This window comes from Salvelinus alpinus, chromosome 5, assembly GCF_045679555.1.
Source record: "Salvelinus alpinus chromosome 5, SLU_Salpinus.1, whole genome shotgun sequence".
Classification (NCBI taxonomy): Eukaryota; Metazoa; Chordata; class Actinopteri; order Salmoniformes; family Salmonidae; genus Salvelinus; species Salvelinus alpinus.
The window spans coordinates 69,070,453-69,091,671 of record NC_092090.1 but is presented as its reverse complement, the minus strand read 5'-3'; the positions used below and the strand labels follow the sequence as shown (position 1 = coordinate 69,091,671).

At 44.9% G+C, this 21,219-nt stretch overlaps 1 protein-coding gene across 7 annotated transcripts; it reads left to right on the top strand.

Moving 5' to 3' along the window:
• The first annotated feature begins 95 nt into the window (after positions 1–95).
• On the top strand, positions 96–3,460 carry fahd2a (fumarylacetoacetate hydrolase domain containing 2A). Of its 7 annotated transcripts, none has more exons than XM_071402865.1 (8): positions 96–228; positions 985–1,176; positions 1,263–1,485; positions 1,838–1,897; positions 2,009–2,171; positions 2,269–2,377; positions 2,596–2,683; positions 3,058–3,460. In XM_071402865.1, exons 2-8 carry the CDS (start codon positions 1,007–1,009, stop codon positions 3,118–3,120), a joined length of 876 nt encoding a protein of 291 aa, XP_071258966.1. In that variant the 5' UTR covers positions 96–228; positions 985–1,006; the 3' UTR covers positions 3,121–3,460. The 7 variants fall into 7 exon arrangements, with proteins under 7 accessions (XP_071258966.1, XP_071258961.1, XP_071258964.1 ...); XM_071402860.1 differs by having other exon boundaries at positions 193–228; positions 908–1,176; XM_071402863.1 differs by having other exon boundaries at positions 196–228; positions 883–1,176.
• The last annotated feature ends 17,759 nt before the right edge of the window (positions 3,461–21,219 follow it).

Genomic DNA, 21,219 nt, shown 5'->3' with positions numbered 1-21,219 from the left:
TTTACATACTGATTACTACACGGAAATATGCAGATTATCTACACATAAAAAAGTATCCAAATATAGTATCAATTGGAAGTGTTATATATATGATGTACATACTAGAGAAGTATCTACACTTCAGATTATATATAATTGAGTGACAGGAGCCAATAAACTGAACTACAAATACCGAACCAGGAAGTCCAATCCTGTGCATGTTGTCTGGTCAGTAGACAAGCCAGCAAGGTGAGTGCCTGATCATTGGTCCAAAGTGCAAGAATGAGACGGTTTATTAGACTTTTCACCTGACTGACCATATGATATCAGTAAAATTAGCTACTCTTGATTGATTTGAATATATTTGCAGATTTGGTTGTGCAACATTGTTGTTGGCTTGTGTTTATTTTGCTCTTGCGGAGTCAGTAATCACTGGTGATCAGGTAGGACAGTTTTAACTGAATATAGTTACTGTACGACTTTATATTATCTTGATTGTAAAGATACTGTAACTGTATGTTATCTACAGGAGTAGAGTTTGCGGTCAGGGTGATAACCTTATCACTAATAAAATAATTTACATTGCAACTAAGAGTTTGAAGAAACCCGCAAGGGTTTATTAGATATTTTGGAAATTCCTTTGCTCTGTCCATATTCGGGTTTCTGAGATGTCAATGTGCAACTAGCTACGCTAGAGCTCTGAACTCATGAGTCACTTTACTGCATCATAAGACAGTATATAGGCCACTGCACTTTGAGGTTATCTACAGAAATTGTTCAGTACTTCCTTAATTGGGATTGGACAATTCTTAGCCCACCCTGTGTTCTGAAACTATTAAATTCACCCCTTCACTTTCTTTCCTTTTTGTACATTTACTCGTTGTCTCTGCTTTTCTCTCTCAGTATTTTTCCTGCTCTCTGTTCTCAGTAGATGAGACTTCTTCTTCACTCCTTGTCTCTCATCTCGAGGAGCTTGTCTGACAGGCTGTCTGCTATCCCCGGTAGGCGGGGAGTGTGTGGCGCTGCGATGCGATTGGTGCAGTTCTGCCGCCAAGGCGATGAGGGAGGGGTTAGAGTCGGCGTTGATCGGGGGGAGGGGCTAGGGGTCGTTGACCTTAAGGCCTTTGACCCTTCGATGCCCATGACAATGAGAGAGCTGCTGGAGATGGGAACGAAGGGCATGCAGTGTGCACAGAGGTAACACATACACAACACACACTGTCTTGTTGCTTGTCAGTAGCCATCCTTTCCACCCAGAGCAAATACTCTCCTCTTTCTCTCAGGGCACTGGAGGTTAGTCCTGCTCAGTGTGTGGTTCCCTTTGCTGAGGTGAGGCTGCTGTCCCCAATCCTAGCCCCAGAGAAGGTGGTGTGTGTGGGGATGAACTACCGGGACCACTGCCTTGAGCAGAACGCCCCTATCCCTAAAGAGCCAATCATCTTCAGCAAGTTCCCCAGCGCCATTACTGGGCCCTTCGATGACATCACACTGCCCGACGAGAGCCAGGTGAGAGCAGCTTTAGTCACTGGGCGTGTTCCTCTGCCCAGGTGTTGCTGACGCATGCCAGATCCTACAACACCTGGATAGGTATTTTACGTATCAGCTAACCACATAATATGTTATAGCAATCTGGTGCCCGACGGCACAGTCGATGACGTGGCACGCAACTTCTGAGCAGGAGAACACGACCACTGTCAGGCCCAGAGGAGAAGATTGAGAATCAGTAGATTTGCATGATCCTAGATCCGTGCCTGATACAATTATAATTAACAGAGGCACTGTAGCCTGGGTGCTACACAGTTTCTGCATTCAATAACTTAATTGATGGATTCTTATTCCTGGTTATCCCTGATTGAAGGAGGTGGACTGGGAGGTGGAGCTAGCCTTTGTGATTGGACGAAAGGGGAAACACATTAAGGTGAGTCTGAATACAACTTGACAGACACAGGGGTTTCATGTCCCACAGATGAGCTCACTCTACCTATGCGTACACAACCCCCCCCCCCCCCCCCCCCCCCCACTCTCTAAGGAAGAGGATGCTATGTCTTACGTGGCAGGTTTCACCGTTGCCAACGATGTCAGCGCACGTGATTGGCAGATGAAACGCAACGGGAACCAGTGGCTGCTGGGAAAAACCTTTGACAGCTTTTGTCCTCTCGGCCCCGCCTTAGTGACCACCTCGGCTGTGACGGGTGAGAGAGGCAGGGAGAAACACAAGATAAAATGTATACATATAATTTGCTTACTTTGGCAGAGTGGTTGCTAAAATGGATCTGTATTTGTCGTCAGACCCCCATAACCTGGGTATCCGCTGTCTGGTGAATGGAGTTGCAGTCCAGAACAGCAACACTGACCAGCTGATCTTTAAGACTGAGCAAGTGGTGGCCTGGGTCTCACAGTGAGTGACACACACACACACAATGTGTTCATAGTTCTTGTGATGGTAATACTTTACTTGAGCCCTCTATCACAAGGTATACATAACCCAGTCACTAACAGTTATGACAACTGAGTTACACTGTCATCACAAAACCAATATTTGTGACGGCTAATGAGTAGTCTACAGTTGCTCTATGATAACAAAGATTTGCATGTGTGTGTTTTCTCCTGTGTTAGGTTTGTGACGTTGTCTCCAGGTGACGTGTTTCTGACAGGGACTCCTCCAGGTGTGGGTGTGTTCAGGAACCCACCTGTCTTCCTCAAGGTCATCATCACACACTTATATAAAGACATTCGTTGTGTACCAGGCTGACTACTTTGCAGATGTTGTAATGAATCAATCAATGGTTGTGTGCCACTACGACTGATTGCTAAATCATATGATTTGGTTAGCTGATATGTTAAACACCTATCAAAGCATTTTGAGATCTGACTTATGTCTGTTGTGTAGTTAGCCTGGAATGAATCCATATTGTTACATATAGTAGTAATGAACTCCACATCCACCCCAAGCTCTTATAGGGCTAGGCACTTCCTATAGATCTGAAAAGATCAGATAGGGCACACGAGTTACACGCGTTGCCTGTTGTGGTCCTGTCTTGTGAAAGGTGTAATGAAGTGTTCTTGTGTGTGTTTCAGAAAGGAGATGTGGTGGAATGTCAAATAGACCAGGTCGGGGTCATACGCAACAATGTTGTCTGAACTCTGACCCCTGAAGCAGCCAGCCTATTGGACAGCTCTCTCTTCAATCTTGATTCAGCTCTCTTTGGACCCAAGTGTCATTAATCTAGTCTACTGTAAATCAGATCTAATCCATGTTTGAAAGGCTTTGTTTACACAGGAAGCCCAATTATGATATTTTTCCCAATTATTGGCAAAAGCTCTAATCTGATTGGTCAAAGGATCCAAATTAGACTGCCTGTGTAAACAGCCAAAGATGGTGAATTAGGTTTGTAAACTATCAATCTAACTAAAGTTGCAAATTTTTTTGTGGAATGTCTATAGAATTGAATAGATTACTTTTATAAATCCAAGTTCTTTACTCTTGTTTTCTGTGATCCTTCTTATACAAAACATATACTGTCATGATACTACAGTACCACTCACATGGCTAAATGTGTGACTAGTTTTCACGAAATCATGTCTCCTATAACACTGTGCTTTCCAATGGCACCCTATTTACTACATAGTGCACTAGTTTTTATTAGGTACCAAAAGTCAAAAGTAGTGCACTATATAGGGAATAGGGTGTCATTTAGGACCAGTCAAGTGACATTTGGAAGACACAGAACAGTGATTACTCACCTCTAACTGGACAAAGATTTTTGTTGGTGCGCGATGTCTAATATTAAAGAAGTCTCAAGTTATTGCTCGCCTGAAGTAGAGTACCTTATGATAAGCTGTAGACCATACTATCTACCAAGAGTTCTCATCTGTATTATTCATAGCCATCCATTTACCACCACAAACCGATGCTGGCACTAAGACTGCACTCAACCAGCTGTATAAGGCCATAAACAAACAATAAAATGCTCATCCAGAAGCGGTGCTCCTAGTGGCCAGGGACTTTAATGCAGGCAATCCATTTTACCTAATTTCTAACAGCGTGTCACCTGTGCAACCAGAGGGAAAAAAACTATAGATCACCTATACTCCACATACAGAGACGCATACAAAGCTCTCCCTTGCCCTACATTTGTCAAATCGGACCATAATTCTGTCCTCCTGATTCCTACTTACAAGCAAAAAATATGCAGGAAGTACCAGTGACTCTCTCAATATGGAAGTGGTCAGATGACGCGGATGCTACGGTACAGGACAGTTTTGCTAGCACAGACTGGAATATGTTCCGGGATTCATCCAATGGCATTGAGGAGTATACCACCTCAGTTATCGGCTTCATCAATAAGTGCATTGACGGCGTCGGCCCCACAGTGACCATACGTACATATCCCAACCAGAAGCCATGGATTACAGGCAACATCCACATCGAGCTAAAGGCTAGAGCAACTGGTTTCAAGGAGCGGGACACTAACCCAGACGCTTATAAGAAATCCTGCTACGCCCTCAGTTGAACCATCAAACAGGCAAAGCATCAATACAGGATTAAGATTGAATCCTATTACACCGGCTCTGACACTCGTCGGATGTGGCAGGGCTTTCAAACTATTACGGACTACAAAGGGAAACCCAGCCGCGAGCTGCCCAGTGTTGAGCTAAATGCCTTTTATGCTTGCTTCGAGGCAAGCAACACTGAAGCATGCATGAAAGCACCAGCTGTTCCTGGACAACTGTGTGATAACGCTCTCGGTAGACGATGTGAGCAAGACCTTTAAACAGGTCAACATTCACAAAGCCGTGGGCCAGACGGATTACCAGGACGTGTACTCAAAGCATGCGCGGACGAACTGGCAAGTGTCTTCACTGACATTTTCAACCTCTCCCTGACAAGAGTCCCTGTGCCCAAGGAAGCGAAGGTAACCTGCCTAAATGATTACAGCCCCGTAGCACTCACGTCAGTTGCCATGAAGTGCTTTGAAATCCCGGATACCCTAGACCCAGTCCAATTTGCATACTGCCCCAACAGATCCACAGATGACACAATCTCAATCGCACTCCACACTGCCCTTTCCCACCTGGACAAAAGGAATATGTGAGAATGCTGTTCATTGACTACAGCTCAGCGTTCAACACCATAGTGCCCACAAAGCTCATCACTAAGCTAAGGACCCTGGGACTAAACACCTTCCTCTGCAACTGGATCCTGGACTTCCTGACGGGCCACCCCCAGGTGGTAAGGGTAGGTAATAACATGACTGCCATGCTGATCCTCAACACTGGGGCCCCTCAGGGGTGTGCGCTTAGTCCCATCCTGTACTCCCTGTTCACCCACGACTACATGGCCAAACATGACTCCAACACCATCATTAAGTTTGCTGATGACCCAACAGTGGTAGGCCTGATTACCGACAACGCTGAGACAGCCTATGGCACCACACTGCCAGGACAACAACCTCTCCCTCAATGTGAGCAAGACAAAGGAGCTGATTGTGTACTACAGGAAAAGGAACAGGCCCCCATTAACATCGACGGGGCTGTAGTGGAGCGGGTCGAGAGTTTCAAGTTCCTTGGTGTCCACATCACCAGCAAACTATCATTGTCCAAACACACCAAGATAGTCGTGAAGAGGACACGACAACACCTTTTCCCCCTCAGGAGACTGAAAAGATTTGGCATGGGTCCCTAGATCCTCAAAAAGTTCTACAGCTGCACCATCGAGAGCATCCTGACCGGTTGCATCACCGCCTGGTATGGCAACTGCTCAGCATCTGACCATAAGGCGCTACGAGGGTAGTGCGTACGGCCCAGTACATCACTGGGGCCAAGCTTCCTGCCATCCAGGACCTATATACTAGGTGGTGTCAGAGGAAAGCCCCAAACATTGTCAAAGACTCCAGTCACCCAAGTCATAGACTGTTCTATCTGCTACCACACGGAAAGCAGTACCGGAGCGCCAAGTCTAGGACCAAAAGGCTTCTTAACAGCTTCTACCCCCAAGCCATAAGACTGCTGAACAATTAATCAAATGGCCACCCGGACTATTTACATTGACCCCCCCATTTGTTTTTACACTGCTGCTACTCACTTTTTATTATCTATGCATAGTCACTTGACCCCTACCTACAGTACATGAACAAATTACCTCAACCAACCTGTACCCCCCTACATTGACTCGGTATCAGTACCCCCTGTATATTGCCTCGTTATTGTTATTTTGTGTTACTTTTTAATAATTTTTTACTTTTGTTTTTTTGGTAAATATTTTCTTAACTCTTTCTTGAACTGCATTGTCGGTTAAGGGCTTGTAAGTAAGCATTTCACGGAAAGGTCTACACCTTTTGTGTTCGGCATATGACAAATAAAGTGTGATGTGATTTGATTTGAATAGTGAGTGCATACATTTTCATACTTTTTCGTACTGGTCCCCCATGGAAATGGAACCCACAAACCTAGTGTTGCAAGCCCCACGCTTTACCAACTGAGCCACATCATCATATCACAAACCACGTGTGTCTTAATGTGCTCAATTATTGTATTGTACATTGTTTTTGTTCATGGTAATGGAAAGTCTACAGGTACCAAACCTAGATGACCAGCCTATGTACAATATTAAGTGGTTTGTAAGGATGGTAAATAAATACTGCACAAAAAGTGTCTGTTTTCCATGTTATTTGATCAAGAAAAATATTTTATTTGATGTGGATGTTTTGTGTCTTTGCCCATAATTTTGCACCTTTTGATGTAAATGTTTGAGGACAGGGTTTTGTTCTTTCTGGATTCAATTAGAATGCCAATCACAGAGAAAGGGACAGGACAACAACTTTTACAATTCCTACTGTTGAATCCTGCAAGATACTGTTCCTAATTATACAACTACCTTTTCTTTTGCCCAAGTGTAGATGCAAAGAAAATGTGTTTTGCCAGGGCTACAGATGTTTATATCGGTTTACTAATACTGGTAAAGGCCCAGTGCACTACTCTGCAAAAATATTATTTCCATATGTTTTTATTCAGATTTTTCATGGGGTGCTGAATCACCCTCAGCACCACTACTTCCCGGGGCTATGGAAAATAGTCCAATTCAGACATTTTTTAACCCCCTTTTTTTTTACCAGGTAAGTTGACTTAGAACACATTCTCATTTACAGCAATGACCTGGGGAATAGTTACAGGGGAGAGGAGGGTGGATGAATGAGCCAATTGGAGGGCCAGGTTGGGAATTTAGTCAGGACACCGGGGTTAACACCCCTACTTTTATGATAAGTGCCATGGGATCTTTAGTGACCACAGAGAGTCAGGACACCCGTTTAACGTCCCATCTGAAAAATATATCAAGAGAACATCCCTGTTCATCCTTACTGCCTCTGATCTGGCAGACTCACTAAACAAAAATGCTTAGCTTGTAAATTATGTATGAGTGTTGGAGTGTGCCTCTGGCTATCCGTATTTTTTTTAAACTAACATTGTGACGTCTGGTTTTCTTAATATAAGGAATTTTAAATGATTTATACTTTGTTTTACTTTTGATATTTTTTTTTTTTGTTTATACTTTTTGATAGTCTATTTTAGCAATTACATTTACTTTTGATACTTAAGTATATTTAAAACCAAATACTTTTAGACTTTTACTCAATAAGATTTTTACTGGGTGACTCACTTTTACTTGAGTTATTTTATATTAAGGTTGCTTTACTTTTACTCAAGTATGACAATTGGGTACTTTTTCCACCACCGGAAACATGCATAATGTATGCTGTGCTCCAAGTTTATGAATCTCAATATTTTTGTGCGTGGGCAGTCTTTTCAGAAATAGCGCATGCTAAAATTTAGTGTGAAATTTAAGCAATGGTTATAAATGAGGCCCCTGAACTGTATGGACATGGTGGGTTTGGTCTCCATGATTCAATCAGATATCTGTATGACCTTGGAAATATTAAATATCTGTATCATCTGCAGTTTGATGCTTTACTGTAGTGTAGATACAAATGAAGTATTGGAAATGTTTAGTGTCTGGCAGTTAGGTGATACCTGGATAGTCACATGCACTCACACCAACACACAGTGATGGCCTCTCCTGAAGCACATACACAAACACAAGTGTTAACTGTGTCATACAGACCTCAGATTTAAACAATCCATCTTAATGCAGAGTGTGAGAGACAGAGAGAGCTGAAGGCTAGTAAGTATTCAAAGTGCAACAGAGAGGTAAAATGCACAGCCTGCACAGCCTCACACTGTGAGTCATCCACATCTCAGATTTCAAATGCTGCTATTTGTTCAGACCACCACAAGGTGGAAGTGATGTGTCATATAAGAGAGGTCTTCTGACTGAAGAGCATTTTTTTCTCTGCAGTATCTTAAAACAGCCTGGGTGCTATTGGCACCAATGAAAATAATGGCTGCATACATGTTAGTTTTAAAGGTAGCGTTCTCAATCATTACGATCCGTATCACTTCTGATGGACTGTGGTGCTTCATGTTAGTGAAAGTAGATCAATGATGGATTCAGGAAACAAACACACATTTCTAGGTTTCATAAAAACAAACATAACAAAGAGCATTATATATTTAAAGAACCTTGCTAGACACTTTCCACTGACCTATCACACTAGAAACACAGAGCTTGTCTCAATTGTTCTTGTACAGTTGAAGTCGGAAGTTTACATACACCTTAGCCAAATACATTTCAACTCAGTTTTTCACAATTCCTGACATTTAATCCAAGTAAAAATTCCCTGATTTAGGTTAGTTAGGATCACCACATTATTTTCAGAATGTAAAACGTCAGAATAATAGGAGAGAATGATTTATTTCGGCTTTCATTTCTTTCATCACATTCCCAGCGGCTCAGAAGTTCATATACACTCAACTAGTATTTGGTAGCATTGCCTTTAAAATTGTTTAACTTGGGTCAAACATTTCTGGTAGCCTTCCACAAGCTTCCCACAATAAGTTGGGTGAATTTTGGCCCATTCCTCCTGACAGAGCTGGTGTAACTGAGTCAGGTTTGTAGGCCTCCTTGCTCGCACACACTTTTTCAGTTCTGCCCATACATTTTCTATGGGATTGAAGTCAGGGCTTTGTGATGGTCACTCCAATACCTTGACTTTGTTGTCCTTAAGCCATTTTGCCCCAACTTTGGAAGTATGCTTGGGGTCATTGTCCATTTGGAAGACCCATTTGCGACCAAGCTTTAACTTCCTGACTGATGTCTTGAGATGTTGCTTCAATATATCCACATAATTTCCCCAACCTCATGATGCCATCTATTTTGTGAAGTGCACCAGTCCCTCCTGCAGCAAAGCACCCCCACCACATGATGCTGCCACCCCCGTGCGTCACGGTTGGGATGGTGTTCTTCGGCTTGCAAGCCTCCCCCTTTTTCCTCCAAACATAACGATGGTCATTATGGCCAAACAGTTCTATTTTTTGTTTCATCAGACCAGAGGACATTTCTCCTAAAAATATGATCTTTGTCCCCATGTGCAGTTGCTAACCGTAGTCTGGCTTTTTTATGGCGGTTTTGGAGCAGTGGCTTCTTCCTTGCTGAGCGGCCTTTCAGGTTATGTCGATTATAGGACTCCTTTTACTGTGGATATAGATACTTTTGTACCCGTTTCCTCCAGCATCTTCACAAGGTCCTTTGCTGTTGTTCTGGGATTGATTTGCACTTTTCGCACCACAGTACGAGACAGAACGTGTCTCCTTCCTGAGCGGTATGCCGGCTGCGTGGTCCCATGGTGTTTATACTTGCGTACTATTGTTTGTACAGATGAACATGGTACCTTCAGGCGTTTGGAAATTGCTCCCAAGGATGAACCAGACTTGTGGAGGTCTACACATTTTTTTTCTGAGGTCTTGGCTGATTTCTTTGTATTTTTCCATGATGTCAAGCAAAGAGGCATTGAGTTTGAAGGTTGGCCTTGAAATACATCCACAGGTACACCTCCAATTTGTTCAAATTATGTCAATTAGCCTATCAGAAGCTTCTAAAGCCATGACATCATTTTCTGGAATTTTCCAAGCAGTTTAAAGGCACAGTCAACTTAGTGTAGGTTAACTTCTGACCCACTGGAATTGTGATACAGTGAATTATATGTGAAATAATCTGTCTGTAAACAATTGTTGGAAAAATTACTTGTGTAATGCACAAAGTAGATGTCCTAACCGACTTGCCATAAATATAGTTTGTTAACAAGAAATTTGTGGAGTGGTTGAAAAACAAGTTTTAATGACTCCAACCTAACATCCTGAGCGTTGCAAAATACATTTCTTAAACTCAGTTGCTGGAGAGGAAGGAAACCGCTCAGGGATTTTACCTTGAGGCCAATGGTGACTTTAAAACAATTACAGACTTGAATGGCTGTGATATGTGAAAACTGAGGATGGATCAACAACATTGCAGTTACTCCACAATACTATCATAAATGACAGAGTGAAAAGAAAGATGCCTGTACATAATAAAAATATTCCAAAACATGCATCTTGCATCTTCAAAACATTTGGCAAATAAATTAACTTTATGTCCTGAACACAAAGCATAATGTTTGGGGCAAATCCAACACAACACATCACTACCACTCTTCATATTTTAAAGCATGGTGGTGGCTGCATCATGTTATGGGTGTGCTTGTCATCGGCAAGGACTAGAGTTTTGTTGGGGATAAAAATGAATGGAATAGAGCTATAAGCACAGGCAAAATCCAAGAGGCAAGCCTGGTTCAGAGTGCTTTCCAACAGACACTGGGAGACAAATTCACCTTTCAGCAGGACTATAATGTAAAACACAAGGCCAAATATACACTGGAGTTGCTTCCCATGACGACATGGAATGTTCCTGAGTGGCCTAGTTAAAATATTTGACATAAATAGGCTTGAAAATCTATAGCAAGACTTGAAAATGTCTGTCTAGCAATGATCAACAATTAACTTGACAAAGCTTGAAGAATTTTAAAAAGAATAATGTGCAAATATTGTACAATCCAGATGTGCAAAGCTCTTAGAGACTTACAAATCAAATAAAATGTTATTGGTCACAAACAGATTTAGCAGATGTTATTGCGGGTGTAGCGAAAAAATGCTTGTGTTCCTAGCTCCAACAGTGCAGTAGTATCTGGCATGGGTCCTCAGATCCTCAAAAGGTTCTACAGCTGCACCATCGAGAGCATCCTGACTGATTGCATCACTGCCTGGTATGGCAACTGCTCGGCTTCCGATCGCAAGGCACTTCAAAGGGTAATACGTACAGCCCAGTACATCATTGGGGCCATCCAGGACCTCTATATCAGGCGGTGTCAGACTCCAGCCACACTAGTCATAGACTGTTCTCTCTGCTACCGCACGGTAAGTGGTACCGGAGAGCCAAATCTAGGTCCACGAGGCTTCTAAACAGCTTCTACACCTAAGCCATAAGATTCCTGAACATCTAATCAAATGGTTAGTTCTCTATTGGGACAGTACATCTGGAGAGAGCCATGATTCTGTGAAACAGAGAATGCTACAGTCCCTGATGTCTCTCTGGAAGGAGACCCTTGCCCTGAGCTCATCTACTTTATTGTCCAGAGACTGAATATTAGCGATTAATATACTCGGAAGCGGTGGATGGTGTGCACGTCTCCTGAGTTGGACTAGAATTCCACTCCGAATACCTCTTCTCTGCTGTCGGCATCTTGGAGCAGCCTCTGGGATAAGTTACATTTCCCTGGGAGTTCGGGAAAGTCATATTCCTGGTCGTAATGCTAAGTTACCACCGCTCTGATATCCAAAAGTTATTTCCGCCTGTATGTAATAATAACACAAAAAACGTTCTGGGCTAAAGATGTAAGAAATAACACACAAAAAACAAAAACTGCAAAGTTGCTTAGGAGCTAGAAGCAGAGCTGCCATTTCTGTCTACCCAGAAAGACTAACAGTTGTAATCGCTCCCAAAGGTGATTCTGACATGTATTCACTCAGGGGTGTGAATATTTATGTAAATGAGGTATTTCTGCATTTCATTTTCAATAAATTAGCAACATTTTCAAAAAACATGTTGTCGCTTTGTCATTATGGGGTATTGTGTGTTGATGGGTGAGAAAACAAATATTTTTACGTATTGTACATCCTTGGCCAAAGGCAACTTCTGAACTGAAGCAAGTACCAAAGTTCTGGTCCCTTATAGACTCATGCAAAGTCTAACACTGAACTGAAAAACACATTCAGATTTAACACAAAACAACCTGATGAAAAAATGAAATGTAACATGTAAACTTAATGTCAACAACTTGATCACGTAAACACATGAAAATCAATAAGAGTATGCTTAGCGACTGGGATACAAAGTTGTGGAGTTTCTGTCTGTTTTCTGTTTGTTGGGAGGGTGGACTGACTCCCAGGAACACACATCATCAGCAGCTCTCTGTGAAACATTACATTACATTACATTTTAGTCATTTAGCAGACGCTCTTATCCAGAGCGACTTACAGTAGAGTGCATACATTTTTATTACATTTTTACATACTGAGACAAGGATATCCCTACCGGCCAAGAGCAGACGCTCTTATCCAGAGCGACTTACAGTAGAGTGCATACATTTTTATTACATTTTTTATTTTTTTTACATACTGAGACAAGGATATCCCTACCGGCCAAACCCTCCCTAACCCGGACGACGCTATGCCAATTGTGCGTCGCCCCACGGATCTCGCGGTTGCGACAGAGCCTGGGCGCGAACCCAGCCCAGCCTGGGCGCGAACCCAGAGACTCTGGTGGCGCAGCTAGCACCCTAGACCACTGCGCCACCCGGGAGAAACACACACACACACACACACACACACACACACACACACACACACACACACACACACACACACACACACACACACACACACACACACACACACACACACACACACACACACACACACACACACACACACACACACACACACACACCAGTATTTGGGAATGGTGTGTAAATCGGAGTAAATGTGAATGTGTGAGTAGAGTGCGTAGCCTCCAAACAAATAAGCTGGTTATTAACTTCTTAGGGCTGCAATCCCGTTAACGGGATCGATATGACAACAGCCAGTGAAAGTGCAGGGCGCCAAATTCAAACAACAGAAATCTCATAATTAAAATTCCTCAAGCATACAAGTATTTCACACCATTTTAAAGATACACCTCTTGTTAATCCCACCACAGTGTCCGATTTCAAAAAGGCTTTACACCGAAAGCACCACAAACGATTATGTTAGGTCACCGCAAAATCATCAGTAAAATCATCAGTAGAAACATGTCAAACGATGTATTGAATCAATCTTTAGGATGTTTTTAACATAAATCTTCAATAATGTTCCAACCGGAGAATTCCATTGTCTTCAGAAGTGCGATGGAACAGAGCTCGCTCTCACATGAACGCGCATGGTCAGTGCATGTTCAGGTCATGGCAGACCTTACTCATTCCCCTCTCCTTCGGCCCCACTTCACAGTAGAAGCATCAGACAAGGTTCTAAAGACTGTTGACATCTAGTGGAGGCCGTAGGAAGTGCAAACGGACCCATATCCCACTGTGTATTCGATAGGTGATGAGTTGAAAACCTACAAAGCTCAGATATCCCACTTCCTGGTTAGATTTTTTTCTCAGGTTTTTGCCTGCCATATGTGTTCTGTTATACTCACAGACACAATTCAAACAGTTTTAGAAACTTCAGAGTGTTTTCTATCCAATACTAATAATAATATGGATATATTAGCAACTGGGACTGAGGAGCAGGCAGTTTACTCTGGGCACCTCTGGGCACCTTTTCATCCAAGCTACTCAATACTGCCCCTGCAGCCATAAGAAGTTTAAGACAACCGTCGGAAGAGCAAAGACATTCAAAGTTCCTTCATAGAAGCCGTTCCTCCGTAGGTATAATACTGTGAGCCTAATTCAGATAATGCATGTCATCATAACAAGATGCCCAGTGCTTCAAGCCAAGCCTCTTCCTCCACCCTCTCTTGCTCTTATCCCACCCGCAAAATTTGAGTCGCATCCCGCGCCCTACATTTGTCTGTCCAATGAATGTAAACAACTATTATATCTTGCCCGCTCCATAGCAAGCTGCTCTATCCGCACTGATTGGTGAAGTAATTTAATATCGAGCTAAATGTAAAAAATATATATATATTTCAGAGGATAAAAAAATTAAGATTTAAACTGTTACCGGTTCAGAACATTATTTTGCTTGTCGGAACGGTAGAACGGAACAAAAAGAAGCACAATGGTTCTGTTCAGAACGATTGGGAAATAATTTTGGTTCCAACCCCTGACTCATAGGTATACCGTGCTTTCGGAAAGTTTTCAGACCCCTTGACTTTTTCCACATTTTGTTAGGTTACAGCCTTATTCTTATTAAAACGTTTTTTCCCCCTCATCAATCTATACACAAACAGGAGACAAAGGGCTGTGAGGTATAGGTTTAATACTAGACACATGAAAAGTGGGATGTATATGGAGGGTACGGGGCAACAGAAGACAAACAGCAGAGTGGCTAATGATCTTGGAGATGGGGAAAGAACCAATAAAATGAGGGAAACGTTTGCGGGACTCCACCCGGAGGGGCAGATCTCGAGTGGACAGGCATACCCTCTGCACGAGACAATACCGGGAAGCCGCGGTCCGGTGGCAGACCGCTTGTCACCAATACCTGGAAGTGGACTTGAGAAGAGCCGACCGGGCTCTCTTCTGGGTACGGTGACAGCGGCGGACAAACATCTGGGCCGAGGGTGGCCGACCTCTTCCTCTTGCTCCGGGAATAGCGGGAGCTGATTACCCAGGGAACACTCGAAAGGCGAGAGCCCGGTGGCAGAGCAGGGGAGGGTGTTCTGGACATATTCAACCCAAACGAGTTGCTGGCTCCAGGTGATGGGGTTGGTGGAGACAAGGCAGTGAAGAGTCGTCTCCAGGTCTTGATTGGCTCGCTCCGACTGGCCGTTGGACTGAGAGTGGAACCCGGAGGACAGGCTGGCCAACAACCCAATGAGTGTGCAGAACACTTTCCAGAACTGGCACAAGAACTGAGGACCCCGGGAGTCCATGGATCTGGAAGACATGCTGCACCATGAGCTGGGCCATCTCTTTGGTAGAGAGTAGCTTGAGGAACGGAATGAAATGGGCGGCTTGGAAAATCGGTCAACTACTGTCAGGATGGCAGTGTTGCCATCAGACGGGAGGAGACCCGTGACGAATATCAACGGATATGTGAGACCAGGGACGATGAGGGACATGCAGTGGTTAAAAGAGACCAGCCGGAGCTTGCCGAGGAGTCTTATTCTGCGCACAGATCGTGCTGACAGCGACGGACGCGGAGACGTCCGAAGCCATTGGTAGGCAACCAAAGCATTGCCGCACAAAGGCCAGGGTCCGACGGGAGCCCGGGTGGTCTGTAAGCGTGGAGGAGTGGGCCCACTCCAGGACCGAGGGGCGGACAGTGTCAGGAACAAACATCCGGGTTACCTGCCCCCCGGGGTTCAGGCTGGGAAAGCTGCGCCTCACAGACATGCTTCCCAATTCCCCAGCTGAGTGCCGTCGCCAGGCACGAGGTGGGAAGTATGGTCTCAGGGTTCCGAGGGTGTAGTCGCGCGGGTATAGCGGCATGACAGAGGATCCGGCTTGATATTCTTGGATCCCGGTCGGTAGGAGAGGGAGATGTTAAACCGGGTGAAAAGCAGGGCCCACCTAGCTTGCCTGGAATTGAGTGGTGGTCCGGAGATATTCCAGGTTCTTTTGATCCGTCCACACAATGAACGGATGTTCCGCCCCCTCCAAAAAGTGTCTCCTCTCCTCCAACGCCATCACAGCGAGAAGCTCACGATTCCCCACATCGTAATTCCTCTCCGTGGCGTTGAGGTGATAGGAGAAGAAGGTGCAGGGATGTAACTTGAGGTCCTGGGCAGAATACTGGGACAGGACAGCCCCCACTCAGACATCCAAAGCATCGGACTCCACCGCGAACTGATGGGATAGGTCAGGATGAATCAATATGGGAGCAGTGGTGAAGTAGTGCTTGAGGGCCCGATATGCCCGGGTCAGCGGCTGGGGACCACGTGAACAGAAACTTGGGAGAGGTAAGTGCAGACAGGGGGGAAGCCAGGATTCTGTAACCCCGGATAAAGTGACAATAAAAGTTGGCAAATCCCAGGAAACATTGCAGCTGCACTCTGGATGTAGGCTGGGGCCAATCCACCACCGCTCTCACCTTCCCGGGATCCATCTGTACATTCCCTGCAGCAATGATGTAACCAAGGAAGGGGATGGTGGAGCGATGGAATTTGCATTTCTTCATTTCACAAAAAAATGGTTCTCGGGGAGGCACTGGAGGACCTGTTGGATGTGGAGCACGTGTTCTTGGGCTGAGTGGGAAAAAACGAGGATGACGTCGAGGTAGACAAAGACGAACCGGCTCAACAGGTCGCAGAGAACGTCATTAACCTCTTGAAGCTAGAATTTTTATGTTTGGAAAAATAACATTCCCATTGTAAGCTGCCTATTTCTCAGCTTCCTCAGGGTGTGAACAGCATTTAGACATAGTTTCAAGCTTTTATTTTGAAAAATGAGCGAGATTTATCAAAACGCGTGAGTGGATAGGCGGATGTCCCTCCATTAGTTGTTGCGCCAGACACTCGTTGCTTGACATTTTCTTTCTCTCAGTATTGAATAGTTTACAGTCCGGTTGAAATATTATCGATTATTGATGTTAAAAACAACCTGAGGATTGATTATTAAAAACGTTTGACATGTTTTTACGACCTTTACGGATACTATATGGAATTTTCGTCAAGCCTTGATGACTTGCCTAAGGCTGTGGAATACTGAACATAACGCGCCAAACAAATGGAGGTATTTTGATATTTAAAAAATCTTTATCGAACAAAAGGAACATTTATTGTGTAACTGGGAGTCTCGTGAGTGCAAACATCCGAAGATCATCAAAGGTAAGTGATTAATTTGATTGCTTTTCTGGCTTTCGTGACCATTCTACATGGCTGCTAGGTGTTCTTACTGTTTTGTCTAGTGATCGATAAACTCACAAACGCTTGGATTGCTTTCGCTGTAAAGCATATTTTCAAAATCTGACACGATAGGTGGATTACATTTACATTTAAGTCATTTAGCAGACGCTCTTATCCAGAGCGACTTACAAAACAACAAGCTAAGCTGTTTTTTGGTATATTTCACTTGTAATTTCATGAAATAAATATTTTTAGTATTTTTTTTGAATTTGGCGCTCTGCAATTCAGCGGTTGTTTACGAAAATGATCCCTCTAAAGGGATCCGTGCATCAAGAAGTTAACCAGGGCCTGGAACACAGCTGGGTCGTTGGTAAGGTCAAATGGCATGACCAGATATTCGTAGTGACTGCTGGCCGTGTTAAAGGCAGTCTTCCACTCGTCCCCTTCGGTATCCGCACCAGGTGGTAGGCATTCCGCAGGTCCAACTTGGCAAAAACGGTGGGCTCAAAGGCCGAGGCGATGAGTGGTAGCGGGTAATGGTTCTTCCCTGTGATAACATTGAGGCCCCAGTAGCCACAAAGAAGAACCCTGCGCCGGTGGGGGAGGCAGAAGGATGGATAAACCCTACAGCTAGGGAGTCCACGATGTAGGTCTCCATAGCCTTGGTCTCCGGACCCGACAGAGAGAGAAGGTCAATCCCGCAGTTATAGGGTCGGTGCAAGGAAGTGAAGAATCCCGGGCCTGACTGGAAACCTACCGGAGGTCCTGGTGTCCTGCGGGAATGGCGGAGAGGTCTGGGGCAACTTCCAAGCCCACAGGAAGATGTCTCGGGGCAGGCTGCGCTGACTTCAGACAATGGCCGTGGCAGAACGGGCTCCAGCCCAGGATGGCACCAGCAGTCCAGTCTATGAGGGGATTGTGTCACTGGAGCCAAGAGAATCCCAATACCACGGGAACCTGAGGAGACTTAATTTGCATAAATTGCCTCGCTGTGGTTCCTTGACAGTCGTACGTTGATGGGAGTGGTATTGTGGGTGACCCGGCCTATAGAGCGCCCGTCCAGCGCTCTAACGTCCATGGGAGTGGAGAGGGGCTGAGTGGAGATGCCCAGCTCGGACGCCAGGGTAGCATCCAAAAACTCTCTTTGGCCCAGGAGTCGATGAGTACTCAGAGAGATTTTGATTGGTTCCCCCACAGCAGGATGGCATGCAAAGGGGTAGGAGTAAGGGGAGAGGAAAAGTTTTCTGTATGGCCCACCAGAGTACTCCGCCTACCATTGAGCCTGGTCTTTTAGTGGACAGAGGGACACAAAATGACCAGTAGTCCCGCAATACAGGCAACTATTTGTGTGAAGCCGGTGTAGACATTCGGCTCGGGAAGAGGTGAATCGGCAGACTTCGGAGACTCTCAGGGGAACTCGGGTAGCTCCCGGGCTGCTAGCTCATCCTTCACTTCCTCTGATAATCCGTGCAGGAACGTGTCGAACAGCAATTCTTTGTTCCAGGCACTCTCAGCTGCCAACGTGCAGAAATCCACTGCATAGTCTGCCACACTGCGAGAGTCTTGCCAAAGCTAGAGTAACTTTTGGGCAGCCTCTCTCCCGGACAATGGAGAATTGAAAACCTTCTTCACCTCCACCACAAACTCCTCCAGACTGAAGCATACGGTGACTGTTGTTCCCACACGGCCAGAGCCCAGGCGAAAGCCTGCCCGGACATCAATCTGATGAGGTACGCTATCATCGGTCCGAGGGGAAGGAGGAGGGGAGAACACTTTGCAAGAAACGCCCAACAGGTTCCCGACTTTACAGCGAAGCGTTCCTATGGGAGGTAAGCGGGATTCTCGGGAAACCGGGGTTATGGGGAAGGCCGAGCTGCAAACAGCCAGGTTACTAAGGGGCTTGGAAGTTACCATCGTGGTAGGCTGCCTGACAGACAACCTGCGGAATTACTCCAGCAATATGTTTGACGCGCGGTCATGTCGTTCGGCCAAGGTCTGGAACCCCTCCATAAGACAACGAAGCAACTCCTGGTGCCTTTCAATGGTGGCTCCTTGGGAGGAGATGACGTTGCGGAGCTGGTCCAAGTCTGCTCGGTCTGTCACGGCCAGTTCGTACTGTCAAGGCTCAGGAGAAGACCCAGATGCAGACAGTTTCGAAGTAACAGAAGTTTAATACCAAAACAGTGGGGGCGACAGGTCAAAGGTAGATAGAGATCAGTAATCCAGAGCAGAGTCTGAAATGTACAGAACGGCAGGCAGGCTCAGGGTCAGGGCAGGCAGAATGGTAAAAAACGGGAAAACTAGAAAAAATAAACTAGAGAAAGACAGGAGCACGGGAAAAATGCTGGTAGGCTTGAGGAAATAAAACGAACTGGCAACAGACAAACAGAGAACACAGGTATAAATACACTGGGGATAATGGGGAAGATGTGCGACACCTGGAGGGGGTTGGAGACAAGCACAAAGACAGGTGAAACAGATCAGGGTGTGACAGCTACAAGCTTGGTGCACCTGTATTTGAAGGAATCGAAGGAATTGTTCTTAGAGCTCAGCGACATGATTGTGTCTAGGCACAGATCTGGGGAAGGGTACCAAAAAATGTCAGCAGCATTGAAGGTCCCCAAGAACACAGTGGCCTCATGTTTTCGCTTTGTCATTATGTGGAATTGTGTGTAGATTGCTGAGGATATTTTATTTATTTATCCATTTTAGAATAAGGCTGTAACGTAACAAAATGTGGAAAAAGTCAAGGGGTCTGAATACTTTCCGAAAGCACTGTGTACCCTGGGGGCAGTAGGTGTGTGAGTTGCAGGGCTCTCTCAAGTCAGTTCATCCTGACACAGCTTCACTTCAAACTCCATCTCCCTTCTGACCTCTTTACCTTTATTTTCTTCACCCCTGCCCCTGCCCCTGATGCTGCCCCCTGCCACCTCACACAGCATGGCCTACACTCCACACGCTGGACACACACACACACACACACACACACACACACACACACACACACACACACACACACACACACACACACACACACACACACACACACACACACACACACACACACACACACACACACACACACACACACACACACAGTTTTATGAAAAATAGTCATATAAATAATGAATCTTTAAAGCAACCAAAAGCAACCAACCAAGATTGTGAATGTGGTAATGAATTTGCACACACATGTACCATCGACAGCCTCATGGATGAATGTGTGTGTGTGTGAGTATCTGGACTTGGTGGGAAAGAGAGGGAGTGGTGGAGGGAGAGGGGTGGGGAGAGAGGGGTCGGGAGCAATGAGGGAATCATATAGAGATTGAGGGAGAGAGTGACAGAGAGAGACAGAGAAACTGAGAGAGAGAGACAGAAAGAAAGAAAGAAATAGTGGGTCAGAGGGATAGAGAGAAAATGGGGTGAGCTGAGCAGACTGGAACTTTTTTGACCCGTTGAGCATAAAGAGTCAGCGTCAGCTAGCGATGTGCAGTTCAAGAACAATTTGTCATTCTTTTAAAGTTTTTCCCGAGTGACACATTAATTTTTGTTGTTCGTATGACCTGCAGGTCGCAATTAATTCTGCAGGATAAATACGAGCTCAGCGGCGTCCTCCGACCACCAACTGTCTATCATGTGCGCACAGACAAATAGATAATGCTGCAGGAGGCATAGAGAAGAAAAAACTAATGATAAGGACATGATAATTGATTGAATGGTGAAAGAATGAATGCAATTAGTTGATTATTGAATGTTATCGATGGACACAGCTTTGTAAAACGAAACCATATATACCCTGCCTCTGCTAAACACTCGAATTAGAGAACGAATCGTTTGGGGCTGCTGCAGTTCGAATGATATTGTGCTAATCTCCCGGCAGTCAAGCAATTGCATTCCGCAGTCGTTCAATTAGGTATGGGTATCTCTCCTTACAAGCACGATTCGATACGCATCTAGATACAGGAACGCTACTTTTAGTTTTAAACAAGTCAGTGCCATTCGATTTTATTAGTGGAACGAATCGATGCGATTCGGTTCGATGCACTAACAATTGTTGCATGAACACATACATTTTCCATGTTTAATTAATATCCCATACTGATGGAGCTCAGGAGCTGAGATGGATCTGTCTGAGCTGACTTTTCTGTGTTGATGGGCCCTGTGTGTGTGTGTGTGTGTGTGTCTGAACGATGTGATGTGTGAGCTGAGCCATAGGGCAGACTGAGAGTATCTACCACTATCAGATAGGGGGGGGGGGGGGGGTA